This window comes from Sinocyclocheilus rhinocerous, unplaced genomic scaffold (assembly GCF_001515625.1).
Source record: "Sinocyclocheilus rhinocerous isolate Xijiao unplaced genomic scaffold, SAMN03320098_v1.1 scaffold1156, whole genome shotgun sequence".
NCBI lineage: Eukaryota > Metazoa > Chordata > Actinopteri > Cypriniformes > Cyprinidae > Sinocyclocheilus > Sinocyclocheilus rhinocerous.
The window spans coordinates 624,415-640,535 of NW_015630041.1; the positions used below are offsets into that span (position 1 = coordinate 624,415).

The window sequence follows — 16,121 nt, forward strand, 5'->3', positions numbered from 1 at the left end:
ACACTGTCTCGTTGTTTTTAAACAATACTTCTTTACACAAGAAGTTAACATGCACTTACATATACGTTCAAACAGTAGTGGTGTTTTGTCCTTGAATTAATATATTGTTATGAATGAGTCCCTAAATCATTCATTCAACAAATTGGTTGATAAAGTCGGTCACTTGTTTCATTCTCAAATGAATCAGATTTTTTGAATGAATCAGCATTTTTGTGCACAGAGTTGACAGATTTTTTCATGTCACTATCTGTCATGTTGGCTACTTGAATGGAAATTGTTTATGTAAAATTATCACTATGTGATTACCCTTGAAATAGGGCCCCAAAAGTCTGTGTCCTTTCATCATGAGGGCAGGTTTCTGAGACTCCCAACCTGGTTTCTAGGATTTAAAACTATCTGAGTTGCTTGAAGCAGATACTCAAGTGGTTATTACTGTGTATGCATTATGTACTGAAAGGTCAATCCACACTCGATTCTCTGGCTGGGCTACTAGACATTTCGTGACAAAGAACATGCCATTGTGGACATGCCTCTTGGGAAAAAAAGCCCTTTCCAAGGGATTTCTCCAGCCTTCCAGTGCATTTTAAGTAGCTATTGTCAGAAAGTAATCTCTAGCCTAGTGCAGTTGTAAAGAAACCTTTTTGCATGAAATAAATATACTATGAGTTATTCTATGGTTCATAATACATTGTCATGTTACATAAAAATGAGCATTAATACTGTCTGCTGTTTGCAGAGGCAGTGTAATGAATCTTTAATGATGCTTTATGAAATATATGGTTCAAAAGATCATCTAAATTGACCCAGTGCAGAATAGTTATTACAGCTATAACTTTGTTGCATTAAATGAGGATAAACTCCCCCCTAAATGAGATGAGAGGGTATTTTATAGACTTTTTATTCAGGTGAAGTGCTTTCATGTATGCAACCAAAAGCATAGGCATTTTGCAGCTGGGGAAAAGAGCACATTTCCTCTTAAATCTTAAACATAGCGCTTTTTATTGCATTAAAAATGTATCAGCGCCATGATCTTAAAATCTATATAAGACCACATTCTTCTATAAGATGCACAAATCACTTCAAAAATACCAATGTATATTGCAAGGGCTTGTCACCAGGCATATTGATACATAGCCATAACACACTGTCTCGTTGTTTTTAAACAATACTTCTTTACACAAGAAGTTAACATGCACTTACATATACGTTCAAACAGTAGTGGTGTTTTGTCCTTGAATTAATATATTGTTATGAATGAGTCCCTAAATCATTCATTCAACAAATTGGTTGATAAAGTCGGTCACTTGTTTCATTCTCAAATGAATCAGATTTTTTGAATGAATCAGCATTTTTGTGCACAGAGTTGACAGATTTTTTCATGTCACTATCTGTCATGTTGGCTACTTGAATGGAAATTGTTTATGTAAAATTATCACTATGTGATTACCCTTGAAATAGGGCCCCAAAAGTCTGTGTCCTTTCATCATGAGGGCAGGTTTCTGAGACTCCCAACCTGGTTTCTAGGATTTAAAACTATCTGAGTTGCTTGAAGCAGATACTCAAGTGGTTATTACTGTGTATGCATTATGTACTGAAAGGTCAATCCACACTCGATTCTCTGGCTGGGCTACTAGACATTTCGTGACAAAGAACATGCCATTGTGGACATGCCTCTTGGGAAAAAAAGCCCTTTCCAAGGGATTTCTCCAGCCTTCCAGTGCATTTTAAGTAGCTATTGTCAGAAAGTAATCTCTAGCCTAGTGCAGTTGTAAAGAAACCTTTTTGCATGAAATAAATATACTATGAGTTATTCTATGGTTCATAATACATTGTCATGTTACATAAAAATGAGCATTAATACTGTCTGCTGTTTGCAGAGGCAGTGTAATGAATCTTTAATGATGCTTTATGAAATATATGGTTCAAAAGATCATCTAAATTGACCCAGTGCAGAATAGTTATTACAGCTATAACTTTGTTGCATTAAATGAGGATAAACTCCCCCCTAAATGAGATGAGAGGGTATTTTATAGACTTTTTATTCAGGTGAAGTGCTTTCATGTATGCAACCAAAAGCATAGGCATTTTGCAGCTGGGGAAAAGAGCACATTTCCTCTTAAATCTTAAACATAGCGCTTTTTATTGCATTAAAAATGTATCAGCGCCATGATCTTAAAATCTATATAAGACCACATTCTTCTATAAGATGCACAAATCACTTCAAAAATACCAATGAAAAACTTTTAAGATATGTGACCTACTGTATATGGCACTTAGTGCTCAAACACTTTCTCAGAATTTGCCTGTAAAAGTTAGCGGCAAGAATTAGTTCTTGAGAGTAATTCTAAATGAAAGTCTGCTGATTGACATGACAGCCTATTGATCTGTTTATACGCGGCCATTTAACAATCCTGAACTCATCTGAGAACCTATTCACAGGTAATCAAAAACGCCATGTAGCCTCAACAATCAAAGCTCAAGAAATTACTCGCTCCATTTTCTCGATCCACTGAGACTGGTTACTGTCCTTTTGAGAGTTCTTACAAAAGAAATCTATGGACAGAGTATTGATCACTGGAGGTGTGGTAAATGGAGGTTCTGACAAGAGGCTCCGAACACCTGTTCATGTTGATGGGGGAAAAGTGGCTTTCTATCAAACGGTACGTGGCAAAACAAGAGGCTTGATGAAACCACGGTTAGCATTAATAAAAGCTTGGCTGCACAGACCTTCATGAGAAACATGATCTGGTAGATGAAACGGCAATATGGGTGCAGATTAAAATGAGACAGATGCTAAGTTTAGATGCTAGGTTAATGACATGCTGAGAGGTAATGAAAAAGTTAAGAATTCATTAAACAGTTGGACCACATTTGCTTGTATATCAGAGCAAAAATCTGCATCTTATGATGCATTCAAGTCAGGTCAAAAAGATTGTATTTACAAGTTGAACAACGTGTGGAAACAAGTTGATTACTGGTTGATTATGTGTGGAAAACTCTCAACTTTGAGAATACATGGATGCAGCACCTATAGACCTTATGTAGCTCCGCCCCTTTTCATTGCTGTGCTCGTTGTTCTCTATCTTCTGCTTGCATTTTCATAGTGTGAAGGTATAAGGTCGTATGAATTTATGAATGAACCGCTTGTTTTAAAATTTTTCATTGATCAGTTGCTCTCTGAATATTTAAAAGAATAGTTCACCTGAAATGACATGAGTTTGAATAAAGGACAGATTATTATAATTTATTTATTTTATTTATTTATTTATTTAGCAAATTGTTCCTTTAAAATAAGTCTATGTAATTTTTCAACAAAAAAAGTTGGTGTACATTTTTACTGATATAGTCAGTTATTCATGAAATAACGATCGAAAGTTTGGGAACAGCATAATGGCACACATCCAGATGCACAGTGTAGAAGAGCACGCTCGTGTTCCACTGTGATGAATGGTGGCCTGGGCAAGGCAAGACACACTAGGGTTAGTTTTATCATAAGCAGTAAAGTGGTCCTACAAATATCCCATTGCTTCCACTGTAACTGATAACATCCTATATAGTTAGGAAGATAAATGCTGTATTGCAAAGAGTCACATGTTTTGTTCATTCTTTCCATCGTCCATTCCAGATTTCATTTCTACTTCTCCTCTGCTAGTTGACTGAACTGTAATTTCGAGCTCAGTATATCATCTGCATTTGCCGGGGACGGCTTTGACAGTCTGTAAACCCAGCACGCCAGGCTCCTTACTGAGGCAAGACTTTCGATGTCTTTGTGGGCAATTAAAATATTGCATGCACATATTAGCAACATGGTAAAAAAAATCACTCTGAAATGTTTGAATTTATCAAAGTCTCCATTCTGTATAGTAATGAATACTATTGGAAATCATCTACATTTGATATTAAAAGAATAGTTCTGTCATGACAACTCTCGGAGGGATTGGCATGGTAATGTACATGACAATGTTAATGTATTTGGTATTGGCGGAATAGATCTGCTACGCTGCTACTGCGGCAGAGCAAGTACAGAGACTTGCTACTGCCAATACTAGTTTGTTTCTTCAACAGAACAAATTTGGAGAAATTTTGCTTCTGTCTAAACAGAAAAAGAGTCACAAAAATCCACAGGTAACCAACACGACTCCAGTCCATCGTCCTGTGAAGTGAAAAGCTGCATGTGTGTAACAAACCAATTGGACCCACTTTATATTAAGTGGCCTTAACAACTATGTACTTACATTTAAATGAATAATTTGGTACAATGCACTTATTGTGTACATACATGTTTTTACATTGTACTTATATTTAAAAAATACCTGCATGTAATTACATCTGTAATTAATTTCTGTAATTACATTTATAATTACACAGTTGACCCATCCCTTACACCTTAACCCACCCTTAAACCTACCCATACCAACAAACCTGTCCCTAACCTTACCCATATCCCACCTCAATAGCAGCAAAAGTGTTTTGCAATACAATATGAACACAATAAGTACATTGTACTTAATTTTTGATGTAAGTACATAGTAATTAAGGCCACTTAATATAAAGTGGGGCCAACCAATTTTTAAACTTTAAACTCAAAATTTTTAACTTTAAACCGTTGCTTCTAGTTAAATTTGTGCTTTCTCCTGTAAAATGGTCTGAGGGTGAGTAGCATTTTGCTTTTTGGTATTTTTGTTTGACATTCTCTGATTCTGGTGTCTCAAATTCTAAGCATCTATTAATTACTTATATCCTGTATACGTTACTTATAAACCCATTTTGCATGCCTTATTTGTATATGATTAATTGTGAGCCCATAAGCCTTATTTTGGCATCCATATCTAATGGATCGAATCTTTATCATGCAGACTGTTAAAGGAGAAAGATGTATGTTTCCAAAAGGGACATACATCTTGGTCATGTAAACACAATTGATAAAATAATAATAAAAAACTATGAACTGCTTGTTCAGTTTATTTGCATGTTCGACTATCATACACATTCATAAGTCTCTCTGTACTGTAACACACAAACATATGCTTTATACACATCCACAGTGTTTATCATAAACACACAGCAAGCTCCATCAATGACCTAGGGCACAAAGATTAAAGTAGCTCATGTGATGAAAAGAAAAAAGATGAGTTAAAATCTCAACACAAAAGTCCATAACATGACCAATAACATGATTTGCATGTATAAACATGTTCAAGCACATTTTAAAGTGCACCTTGTCAGTGATCTATATAACCCTAGTTTTTCGACTTCAGTACGATGCTGACTTGATTCACAGAACAAATATTCTGCTCTCATGCTCACTCTAAAATTAGAAGAAAAAAAACAAACACTGTAATATTAGATTGTGTCAGTGAAATGTGACTGGTCATTTCTTGATCAGTTTAAAGAGCAATTATTTGTTTTCTGCTCATCGCTATTATGTCTGTCACTAAAAGTTCAGCAGGGAATAGAATTAGCTTTCTGCGTTCTTGCTGCTTTTGACACCTTAATGAAAATAAGAGGGGGAGAACAACAATGCTGGTTATTATAGCCCAATGCAGACCAAATAAAATGCTAGAAATATCTTGTCTTTACAAATACGTGATATAATGTTAGTTGACAACATCCCATTTAGTAGCGTGAAGACAGGTTTGTTGGGTGACAGCTAATTATGCTGCTAATTATGAACACAACACTTATAGAGACAGAAATGATGACACAGTATCCCAAAACGTCACACTGCGGGATGGTGGTGCCTGTGACTATATAACCTGTTATTTCAGCTGAATTAACGGTAGTGTATGTGTTTGTTCAGTCAGTTTCTTAGTACGCTTTATAAAACTGATGTGAAAGAGACTTAAAACATATTGGTGGTGAACTGTGTTAAATAATTCATGTTTCATAGAACCCATTAGAGAACAGAGACATTTTATTGTAAGATAAATAGGATGGTCATTCTGCTGAATATAATACAATATGAAGCACAGTCATTTGATTCTACTGACCTCGGTCAGGCCATATTAATCTTCCAAAAATGAAAACTGTTTGGGACAGTTGTACAGTCCAATAGCATGTATTGTCTTAAGGTCCTATATCATGTCCAATTAAACAAGTGTTTTTGTCAAAGTAATTTACTTAAAACCCCATTTAACCCTTTCCCTCACATCATTTAATTTACGAAACATTAAATATGGCGTCTATCTTGGCTAAGGTCTGCAGCATAGTCAAAGACTCTGAAATGAAAAGTGTTTATTCCAGTGCCAACTCTACATATGTTTACGCTCAAAACATTGTTTAAATTCCTCATTATGATTGATGCAAAGAATGGATGAATGTTTCTAAATCTAAATGATGTGATTATTCTAAAAAAATCTGTGTCTAAGATGATCTGTGCTTGATAATAACGTTTTATCAAAAAGTAGTTATGGTGACAGTAACTTTGGTGTTAGGTATCTTGATTGCCTTGAATCGTGATGTGGAGAAATACTGAAGTTAGACTGTTATCATGAGTTTGGATATTTTGTTCACTATTGCTACAATATAGATGTGCAAGCGTTCACTAACATGGCATAGTCATTGTAAACAGCAGATAGAGCCATGGAGTGATAATATAGTATATTTATATATATTTATAATTCAGTTCACACATTTCAATATATACTGTACAATATACAATGTCCCCTCTCAAATTAAATTAATCAAAACTCTTTTAAATCAATTAAGATAAAGAGGCTGTGGTACCCAATTAGGAGCTTAGACAACCACTTCCATCCCATTGAAATTAGATTTTCCTTTGTAAACAGGTGCAGCTTTATGCAGAGCACAAAATAAAATATTTAATTTAGGGATGCACCGATACCGATACTGGTATCGGTATCGGGCCCGATACTGGCCTCCTGTACTCGTACTCGTACTCGTTAAAATGCCCCGATACCAAACGCCGATACCACACAGCATGTGATAAGCGCCATATTCAGACAAAGAAACACTGACAACAGACAGCAGAAAGGAGTTATGGATGTCTACTACGAAGTATATGTATGCAATAAATATAATGTTAAACATTCAGTATTAACACCTGTATAGCTGATGTGCGCGAGCTGATAAACAAAGCACGCTGAGTGGATTGAGCGCGCGGCGGCGCAGATGCGCGAGCTTGCCGAGTGAATATACCGTTCTCACAGACATCATTGGAAAGTTTATAGTTCGGTCGGATATGTCAAAGACAAGTAAGTAAAACAATGCACAAGTTACTTAACGGTAGGGAGAGAGACAGAGAGGTTTCTGTACCCAATATTTAAAAAATTTACAAATGTAATAAAAATATAGGTATCGGCATCGGTATCGGCAAGTACCAAAAATAAAAGTATCGGTATCGGGCGAGTACTGGAAAAAGTGGTATCGGTGCATCCCTAATTTAATTCACTTTTAAGACAAGGAGGAAATACAGTGTATCTGTTCACACTTTGACAGGCGCCAAAAACTACTAAGAGCTCAAAACAAGGCCCTTGAAATGCCTGTTAGGCCTCTGTTTGCTTGAGCATTGGAGAAGTTGAATTCTGCCATGTAATACCAAAACAGGTATTGTACGTAATGTAAAGCTATTTCACACTGGTAAGGTGGGCAGTTTTTTTTTGTTCTCCCAAGAGAAACTTAGGCATAGAAAATGAGCTCTGGAATTTGGCCACCTTGCACTCCTGTGCCGTTGGTACTGTCTGAAGAGCACTGAAACTGGAAGGTTACCTTCCCACACTGAACTTCTGTCATACCCTCTTGTCCAAAATAACTCAGTTCATTTCCGTCAAGAACCACACTGGCCGTATAGAAAGTGTCAGGCTCAATCTGAACCGGATACTCGAACCAAACTGGGAAGGTGTTGCTGGATCCACCTGAAAAGTACTTGCTAAGATTGGTTCCCAGGACAACTCCTTGCCGTTTGAGCTCGATTTTAGCGGTATACTCAGCAGATCCGCAGCTTGAGCCATAGAGCCCGAAACCAGCGATAAACACTCGTTTATCAACAGCAAACTGAATGCTGTCACAGCGTCCGCGATAACGCCACTGGTTGCTGCGGTAGGCGCACGACTGGAAGCGATGACACTTCTGTGGTGTCAATCCCTTACGAGGTTGGCAGACGAACTGCAGCTCGGGTTTCTTAGCTGCCGTGTACCATAAGAAAATGTCATTGGTCTCGTTTAGTGTTAACACTCCTGATTGTGCAGCACCGTTCGCGAAATCATCAAGACCCATGGTTGGGATACGGATCAGGTAGACGGCTTGGCCCAATACTTTGCGTTTGTTGTCGATAGTTGTGTTCATTTCCCTCCGCTGACATTCGGCCTCCGCCCAGCTTAGTGCTGCTTCAAACACTACAATCTCCTTAGCGTTCAGAGTCTCCCGTCTGAGGATGCACTCCAAGGTCTGAGTGTCAATGTCACAAAAGCCCTCGGATTTAAGTGCCAGCTCAGCCTGAGCGTCAATGACTTCCCAGCAGCGTTGCGTTAGGTCTGGCTCTTCAAACAGACAGCTCTGAGATAGAAGAATACATGCATTCTTCGCACTCAAACTTGTTTCCAAGAAGTTGACACAAGCCCGAGCCAGGTGCGGGACTATGTACTTTTTGGCTGCATATAATGTTGCCAGTACAGTGTCAGCACTCAAGTCAATTTCATCACAGTAAATGTACCTGAGAAACAGAAAAAAAATCAAGGTTAGCTGTGTCATACATCATCTGCAGTAGTCATTCAAAATGGATGTATTCCTTTAGGATGCATTGTAGCCTGCTATTACTGGCCCAGCTAGAAGCTACTATTTTATGGCGTGCTACCAGCATGAACCACAATGTGTTTTTGGTCCACATAAGTCAAAGCTGTACTGGAAATGGAAATACTATCTTTTGCAACACGTCTTGATGACAAAAAGCACTATTCTGACAATAGCCGTAACTTTGTGGAATAGGAATGAACTTGGCCTTTGATTGTGTCCTTGAGAACAGATGTTAGGCTAAATTCATCATACTATGATGCATTGTGCAGATCTACTGCAAATCTAATACTATGTCCTGTAATGCATTCTGGACTAGAAGTCATAGCCTATATAGAAGCAGCATAATGGACACAATGTTCAAAGGGTGTGTTCTGCAAACAGAAACAAAGTATATAAATTTACACTTCTTTAGGAGAGTGGGGGAGGAGGGATGAAAGACTCAGAGGGAGAGGGAACAAATCTCTCGAGATGGAGGGAGTGAGAGATGAGCCAGCACTAAAGAGAGAGTGGAGAACACAGAAGGACTCTCAAGAGAGATGGGTAAGTATGAGTTAAGATCTATCAGATCTTCTGTCATGGTCCTAAGCCCTCTGAGAGGCGGACAAGCTAAGCTCACTTCATTATTTATATTCTTCTTGTTTAAAGGTACAATAGGAGATCTTGGAAAATGCTAACTTTAACCTGATAGCACTGAAAGCGAACGTCCCACCCTCCCTGCAATCGCCGTCCAAAGCCACGCCCCCTGAACGCATTTACACTCACAGACCAGAGACAACATTACTACAATAGGCTACATCAGGTTCCCAATTCCAGCCCATGTTCCGAAGTGAAGTAAACTTCAACGGATTTCCCCTGCTCAGGGAATAGGGAGCAAAGAACACTGTGTAGGGATCATTAGACCACTTAACTTAATGATTGCTATCGGGATGTGAAGAGACTTTCAACCAGCATAACAAAAAATGTTTCTGAAGACAATCACCTATTGCACCTTTAAGCTAGAGTTCTATTCAGCATTTAAGCATCTAGTGCCATTAGTGTTCAGAGTATAAAATACTTTGGGAATGAGCCACAGCAATTCTGGAGATACAGAAACAACCCACTTTGCGACACTCTGTGACTCTAGTGTGTGGCACTAAAAGTGTGCTTGGTTTTATCTGAAACAGATAAATCTGAAATCTGGCAAACTTTTATTACAATGGTTGTTGTACATATCGCGGCAGCTTAGAAATGAAATGTCCAATGAGTGGCACTAAAAGGTTAGTGCTCTATTGCATTTAGAAATAATATACTGCCTACGCTATACCCTACATTAACCTAATCGACAGTGTTAACAAAAGCAAACGTGATATAAAAATGCAAATTCAGTTTGCTTCAACAAGTCTTTTTTTCAAGACCAGCTAGGCCAGCTGATAGCCAACTTGACCAGGGGTGCATTTCCCAAAAGCATTATTATTAGCTAACTATGGTTGTAAGTTCCATTGAACTCAATTGACCCTTTGCAAAGACCTGTCCCCCTTCGTTACTGTTGCTATGTCGAAAAGCCATGGCGCTCTCATACCACACATCATGTTCTCAAAGTGAAAAATACATTGCGGAGCAGAGAGGACTTGACAACGTGTAGACAGACAAGACAGAGCAGGTTTCTTTTGGTATGAAACAAAGTCTCAGATTATAAATTTTGTCTTTTTTTAAAAGAAATTCAAATAATAAATACAGTTTTGCGGCTCTTTAATGCATCGTGACAGATCACTGTAGCGCCTCAGTTCAAGCGGCACATGAACCAATCATCTCTTCCTGTTTACTAGTTATAGCACAAAATAAAGATAAATGAACATCAGAAGGTATCTTGTTTTAACTGCAAAAAAAAAAAAAAAGACTTTTTCAAGTTCAAGTCCACCAACGTTAACCTACTCTCCTGTCTGGTTTGTTTGTTGGACAAAATGGCAGATTTGGCATTATGATTTGTCAGATCGCCTGTCAATCAAACTCCCGGCGAAGGGTCAATTGGTAACAACAGAACTTGCGACCACATTTGTTTTTGGGAAACGCACTCCAGGCTAGAAGACCAACTTAAACCAGCTTAGGGTTTTTCAGCAGAGATAAGGGGAAGTTAACGAAGAATGAATTGTGCCCAGTGATACCGTTTATGGGCACATGCTTTGTGCATGTTTAGCATCTGATTCACTAAAAGAAATTATGCAAATCAGTTAACAGGGCAAACACACTGTACATTAGCACCTGATTAAACTTAATTGTGTGTGGTTAGAAATAAGATGCAAGTTTTGTTCTATAAGTGGTGCAAATTTTTTGTGAATTTGCCCCATGAAGTCATGCTGGGTAGTTTTGAATTTAAATTATCTGAATTGAGCACTCCATTCAAAATGACATTTAAGAAGTCAAATGAAACTATTTGATATCTTCAGTGTATTCAGATGAAGCTAATTGCACAGTTGATTTCAATCAGAAAAGACTTCTTCCAAAGGCCATATCTCTTAATGGTCTTGAACTGTTGGCTGTAAAGAAATTGCATGTCAGTGTAGTCGATTAACCTTCTGGAAGAAGTCCAAAGAGGGGTACTTAGATCAGAGAGAACTATTTTCTTCACTCCTGCGCTTAAGTGAAAACAATAATAACTAAATAATCTGTACAGAAAGATAATAATGGTTTAACTAGGCAGATGAGGAAAGGGTCAGCCAGCACAGACCTGATGGACAAGGTACAATTACATAAGGAGACTTACTTCAGCATAGCCAGAAAGGCTGGAGGTTCAACATCAGGGATACGGATCTCATCCTTGTCCTCTGCCAACTCTCCATAGAACATGGCATGGAAAACCGAGCTTCCCACAGCAAGGACATACTAATGAAAAAAAAAAATAAAAAGTATACATTTATTTTACATGACTTGCGTTATCAATTATCATAAGGATCAACAGTATCCATCACTTAATTTGAAATAATTTACATGTTAGCACTGAGTTTTAAACATAAAATCAGTGCAACCCTATAAAATCAGCTTTGTATTGAGGGACACATGTGGTGTAGATGGAAAAGCGTTCAATGTGTTCAGCTATTATTTTTCAGTCTCTACTTTTCCAAAGTGACCCATTTGTTATGACTCGACACTGAAGTCATTTTATGTCTCTCCTCGCTTTCACAAAAACACTGATTATTCCCCTCACACTTATCAAAAGAACCTTCCAGGTGGAAGGTGATGGTTTCATGTAATCACCTCTAAATTATAAACAACCCATACAATGACACATTCTTTCTTATAAACCTGAACTAGAAAGGCACAGCTTGCGATCTTTAATTCCTCCCAGTTTGCCCTTCAGGTTTTCTCTCTTCTAAGTCGATTGCATTGTAAAGGTAAAGCTGTTTTAAATTTCAGCTTGATCCCATTCCCCTGGAGTCATTTGAGCGTGAAGCACACACATATTTCACCAACAAAGACCAATGCTTAATTACAACTATAATTTCCCCTTGGGTTTACAAGACACGCGAGTGCCATTCATTTGAATGGCTTTTGCTTTTCCCTCCGAAGCAAAGAATGTTCCACAATGGTGTGAATGTGGTTGCTAGAGCTAAAAGTTATCTCGCTGATGCTAATGGGTGCACGTAGCTAATGATGAAATCAGAGGCCAACACAGCATTGCAGATGCATTATATAACATGAGCAGAATGTGAATAATTACAATTCATTTTAGCATTACACTCACATAGAAGCTTTTTTTCTATTTAGCAAACTTAATTTTGGCCTTTTAAGTAAAGGTGTGTTCTTCTCCTCCAGGATCCCTTATGTGAAAAGCCCATAACAAATATATTGTAACTAAGAGGAACATCAAATAAATGGTGAGAGTCATTTTGCAAAGCGCTCATATGCAAGGAAGCCTTTCCTAGAAGCAAACATAACCTTCTCAAATAAAAATGATAATGCATATTTGAACGCCAGCCAAATGGACATCATAAAAAGTGCTCTGTAATAACTCTTCATGGCCCATTGCAGTATTGGCTGTGGCCATGCAGCAAAGCAATACAATGCCCTTGCCTAAGTGTGCTTTATAAAGCGTCACATATCAGATGAACACAGCTTTCAATTCTGCCCCGTTAAATGGATAAAAGATGAGTCATACCTGAGTTGTTAGGCACCAGATTAGCCCTGTCTTTTTAAATAAATTCTGAGAGTGAAACAAGAACTGGTTTAAATAGGGTTTTGGTGCAGTTAAAATTGGCCTGAGGTTAGAAAAAAATAATGTCATATATATTATTGCCAATCTAATGGCCCACATGAAAATTTTTGAATAAAAGCAATTGGAAAGCTGCTAGTCTCGAAGAGGTCACAGTGGAAGATCTCTTAAGGGATTTTACTTAGTCGAGATCAGTTAGATCATGGGTCTTCAAACTTATTACGTGGAGAATATTTAATTCACTTTAAATATTGAATGCATTTGCATAGTGATTTGTCAACAAATTCTGCTCCAAATAAATATTTTATTTATTTATTCATTGGCTGTCAAAATGAAAAAAATAGTCATGATTAATCTCATGATTTAATATTTAATAATAATGTTAAATTAAAATATAAAAATGTAAACAGCTTAAATGTATACATGTAGCTTTAATTAATTATTTTATTTATTTATTTTTCTCTGAAATTTTCCATGGAATCCCTAGACTAGAATTTAATAACCAGATAGATGACTACACCAATATTACAATAAGACATGCAGTTGAAAATTTAATTTGAAAAATTAGATGATTCAAATGTATTTTGTGTGGTCAAATTCTAATGAAGTTTCATTTTACCAAGGACCAATTAAGCAGTTTATTGAGAAAAACCTTTAGGAGATACATTGACTGTATGAACAAATATCAGAACTTTATTCACATATTCATAAATGCTTTTGTACTGTTTAAGAAATTCGACCGCAAACTGTGATTAATTAATACAACAAAAACCCAGCATGAATATAAGCAAAAGACTCTTTATCAAAAGACAGACATCTCCCCCACTGCCTTCTGCCTGATTTTCATCAATAATTGAGGAGTGTCTCAGAAAGGCACATGGCCAGCTACACTGAAAACAACAGAAATAATTTAGCTGTCATTAGCAACAGCAGTGAAGCTCAACGCTTCCGAAAATCCTAAAGCTGTTCTCTGGTACCGCTGAGGTTACTGCGTAGTGCTGATCAGGAGGTCTTACCTTGTGTCCCGGGAGTCTCTCAGTTCCTCCGGACTGACCGACGACAAAGCGAACGTCAGCCATCAGTTCATTATTAAACATCACAGCATTTCTGCAGAGAAGATTCAGGAGAGTGATTTTAGACTAAAACACTTGAGAAACATTCCTACTTGACTGTATAGAAGAGATGAATCCATGTTTCTGTAGACTTTCCATCAGATATAAAGAAAGGATCATACAACTTTAAATAAAGAGAAGCTATCAACTCTTATTCTATTTGGAAACAGAAAATCTAACCTTGTTCATTTTCAAAACAAAACAATTCTTCATTTTAACAGTACTTCAAGTACAAAATTGTTACACATGTCTTTCTCAGGAAAATCCCTGGCTCCTGTCAATGGAAGTCCACAATGGCATCTTCCTCAAGTATTATTGGGGTCCAGGCCACATAGGAGCAGTAGGTAAACAAGGAACGCTGTTGCAGAGTGACTACAAAGCCAGGTCTGAGAGCGCACATTTGTTTTGGCCAGCATGGGGCTTTCCCATGACAACTAAGTAAATATTACCGTTTGACAGAGAGCAAAGCCATGCATATAAAACAAAACTTGTTCCTTTCTTTTGCCTCTTCTGGGACAATACATACAGGGCAGAGCAAAGAACGACAACTACACAAATGGACATTTTAACATTTCAGAACATTCTCAAACAGTCTCAGAGATGTTAAATAACGTTCCAGTTCCAACGACATTCAACGCCAAATCCTGAACCTACTTAACCCTGAGAAGTATGCACATTTGCTTCCAAATATTTAGTGAGTTTCAAAAGTCTGAATCCACTAGTGAAAATGCTCCAGTTTAATAAATAGTTTAAATTATCAATAAAGTATTTTTAAAATAATTAATACATTTATTATTGATAATAAATTATTTTATAAGCATAACAATGTTTGAAAAGCTCCAAAAGTTATCCAGCATGATTTGAGAACATGACCATCTGAAAGTTCACATGATCATTGTCACAAATGTGCTTTTTTGATTAGAAATTAATTAGAAGTAGTTTAGAATATTAGTTCAATTAAATTTTCAAAAACCTAAAATTCCACATTTTCAGGTGTATATGTGCTCTTAAACGTTTAGATTCCACTGTATCAGCTGTCACAGTATAAATGCTCAGTATAAATGTACCAATCTCTCGTCTCCCTCTCTGAAAACATCTAAAGTTGACATACCTCTCCCTGATCGTGGTGTACAGACCCTGCCAGTTGCAGCATTGGATAGTGTTGTTGTTGTTCAAGTTCTGCTGCTGGTACTGCTGCACCGTGGCGACCGATGCCGGCTTCTTAGTGGGGAAGATCTCCGCTGCCATCTTCTTCTTCTTTTTGGTTTTCAAGGTGATGATCTCATAACACACAGGAGGCAGCTTGGATGAGCTGCTGGGACTCCCCTTTTTGGAGCCTTTACTGGACTTGCTCTTAACTGACTCTGGAAGCATCAACAAGAACGTCAGACATTTCATGTTCCTTCCCTTGGCATCCACCATGAGTGTGTTCACCTGCAGAGCAGTGGAAAAGCATGCAGAGAAGATGTTGGGAAGGAAAGGAAGGATCTGAGAAAGGTGACGACTTGTGGAGAGGGTGAGGAGCCCCCAAAAGCAGAGTAATTAACTGAAACACAGAAGAAAAAGGAAAGAAAGAAGGAAAAATCCACTCCTAATCTTCACCTTCTGAAAGCACCTTCTGAAAACTGTCAGGGAATATAAGCTCCTTCTTCCACCAGAAGATTAAAGTCAATACGGCGACTGACTTTTCTGTCCTTTGCTTCTAGTTTGATCTGCTGGTGGAAAGCAGAGATGAGTCTCCATAACTGTGCTGCTAGATAAACGTCCTTCTTTAAATGTCTTCTCTCTCTCCTTCAGTATCTGTGACAGTCCCAGATTTAATGCTCCTGCAGTGGTTCAGAAGCAGCTAGTCCACGCTGTCTCTCTTTCTCTCTCTCTCTCCTCCTGACACTCTGACACACACACACACAAACACGGAGCTCTGCAGGATTTGCTTGCCATGGACCTGCGCTCTGACGTGTGTTTTGCTGACTGTGGGGGCTGAATGGACGGATGGAGCGGAGAGCGTAACCCCCTACCGATGGAAGCCAGACATCCCCCACAGTCCATCCAATAAGCACTCTCGAGAGTCG

The 16,121-nt window shown here is 37.9% G+C and overlaps 1 protein-coding gene across 2 annotated transcripts in view; it reads right to left on the minus strand.

Moving 5' to 3' along the window:
• Positions 1 to 7,406: 7,406 nt before the first annotated feature.
• The window catches only part of LOC107739865 (BTB/POZ domain-containing protein 3-like), a 20,539-nt gene continuing 11,824 nt past the window's right edge, over positions 7,407 to 16,121 (minus strand). Inside the window, exons 1-5 of one of the 2 annotated variants that reach the window (XM_016552084.1) lie at positions 15,652 to 16,022; positions 15,161 to 15,483; positions 13,954 to 14,044; positions 11,492 to 11,610; positions 7,407 to 8,671 (exon numbers count right to left, since the gene is read on the minus strand). In XM_016552084.1, the coding sequence (XP_016407570.1) occupies positions 7,639 to 8,671; positions 11,492 to 11,610; positions 13,954 to 14,044; positions 15,161 to 15,471 (1,554 nt within the window). In that variant the 5' untranslated portion in view covers positions 15,472 to 15,483; positions 15,652 to 16,022 and the 3' untranslated portion in view covers positions 7,407 to 7,638. Of the gene's footprint in view, positions 8,672 to 11,491; positions 11,611 to 13,953; positions 14,045 to 15,160; positions 15,484 to 15,651; positions 16,023 to 16,121 lie in introns of those variants that run through there. The other variant, XM_016552085.1, reaches the window with a different exon arrangement.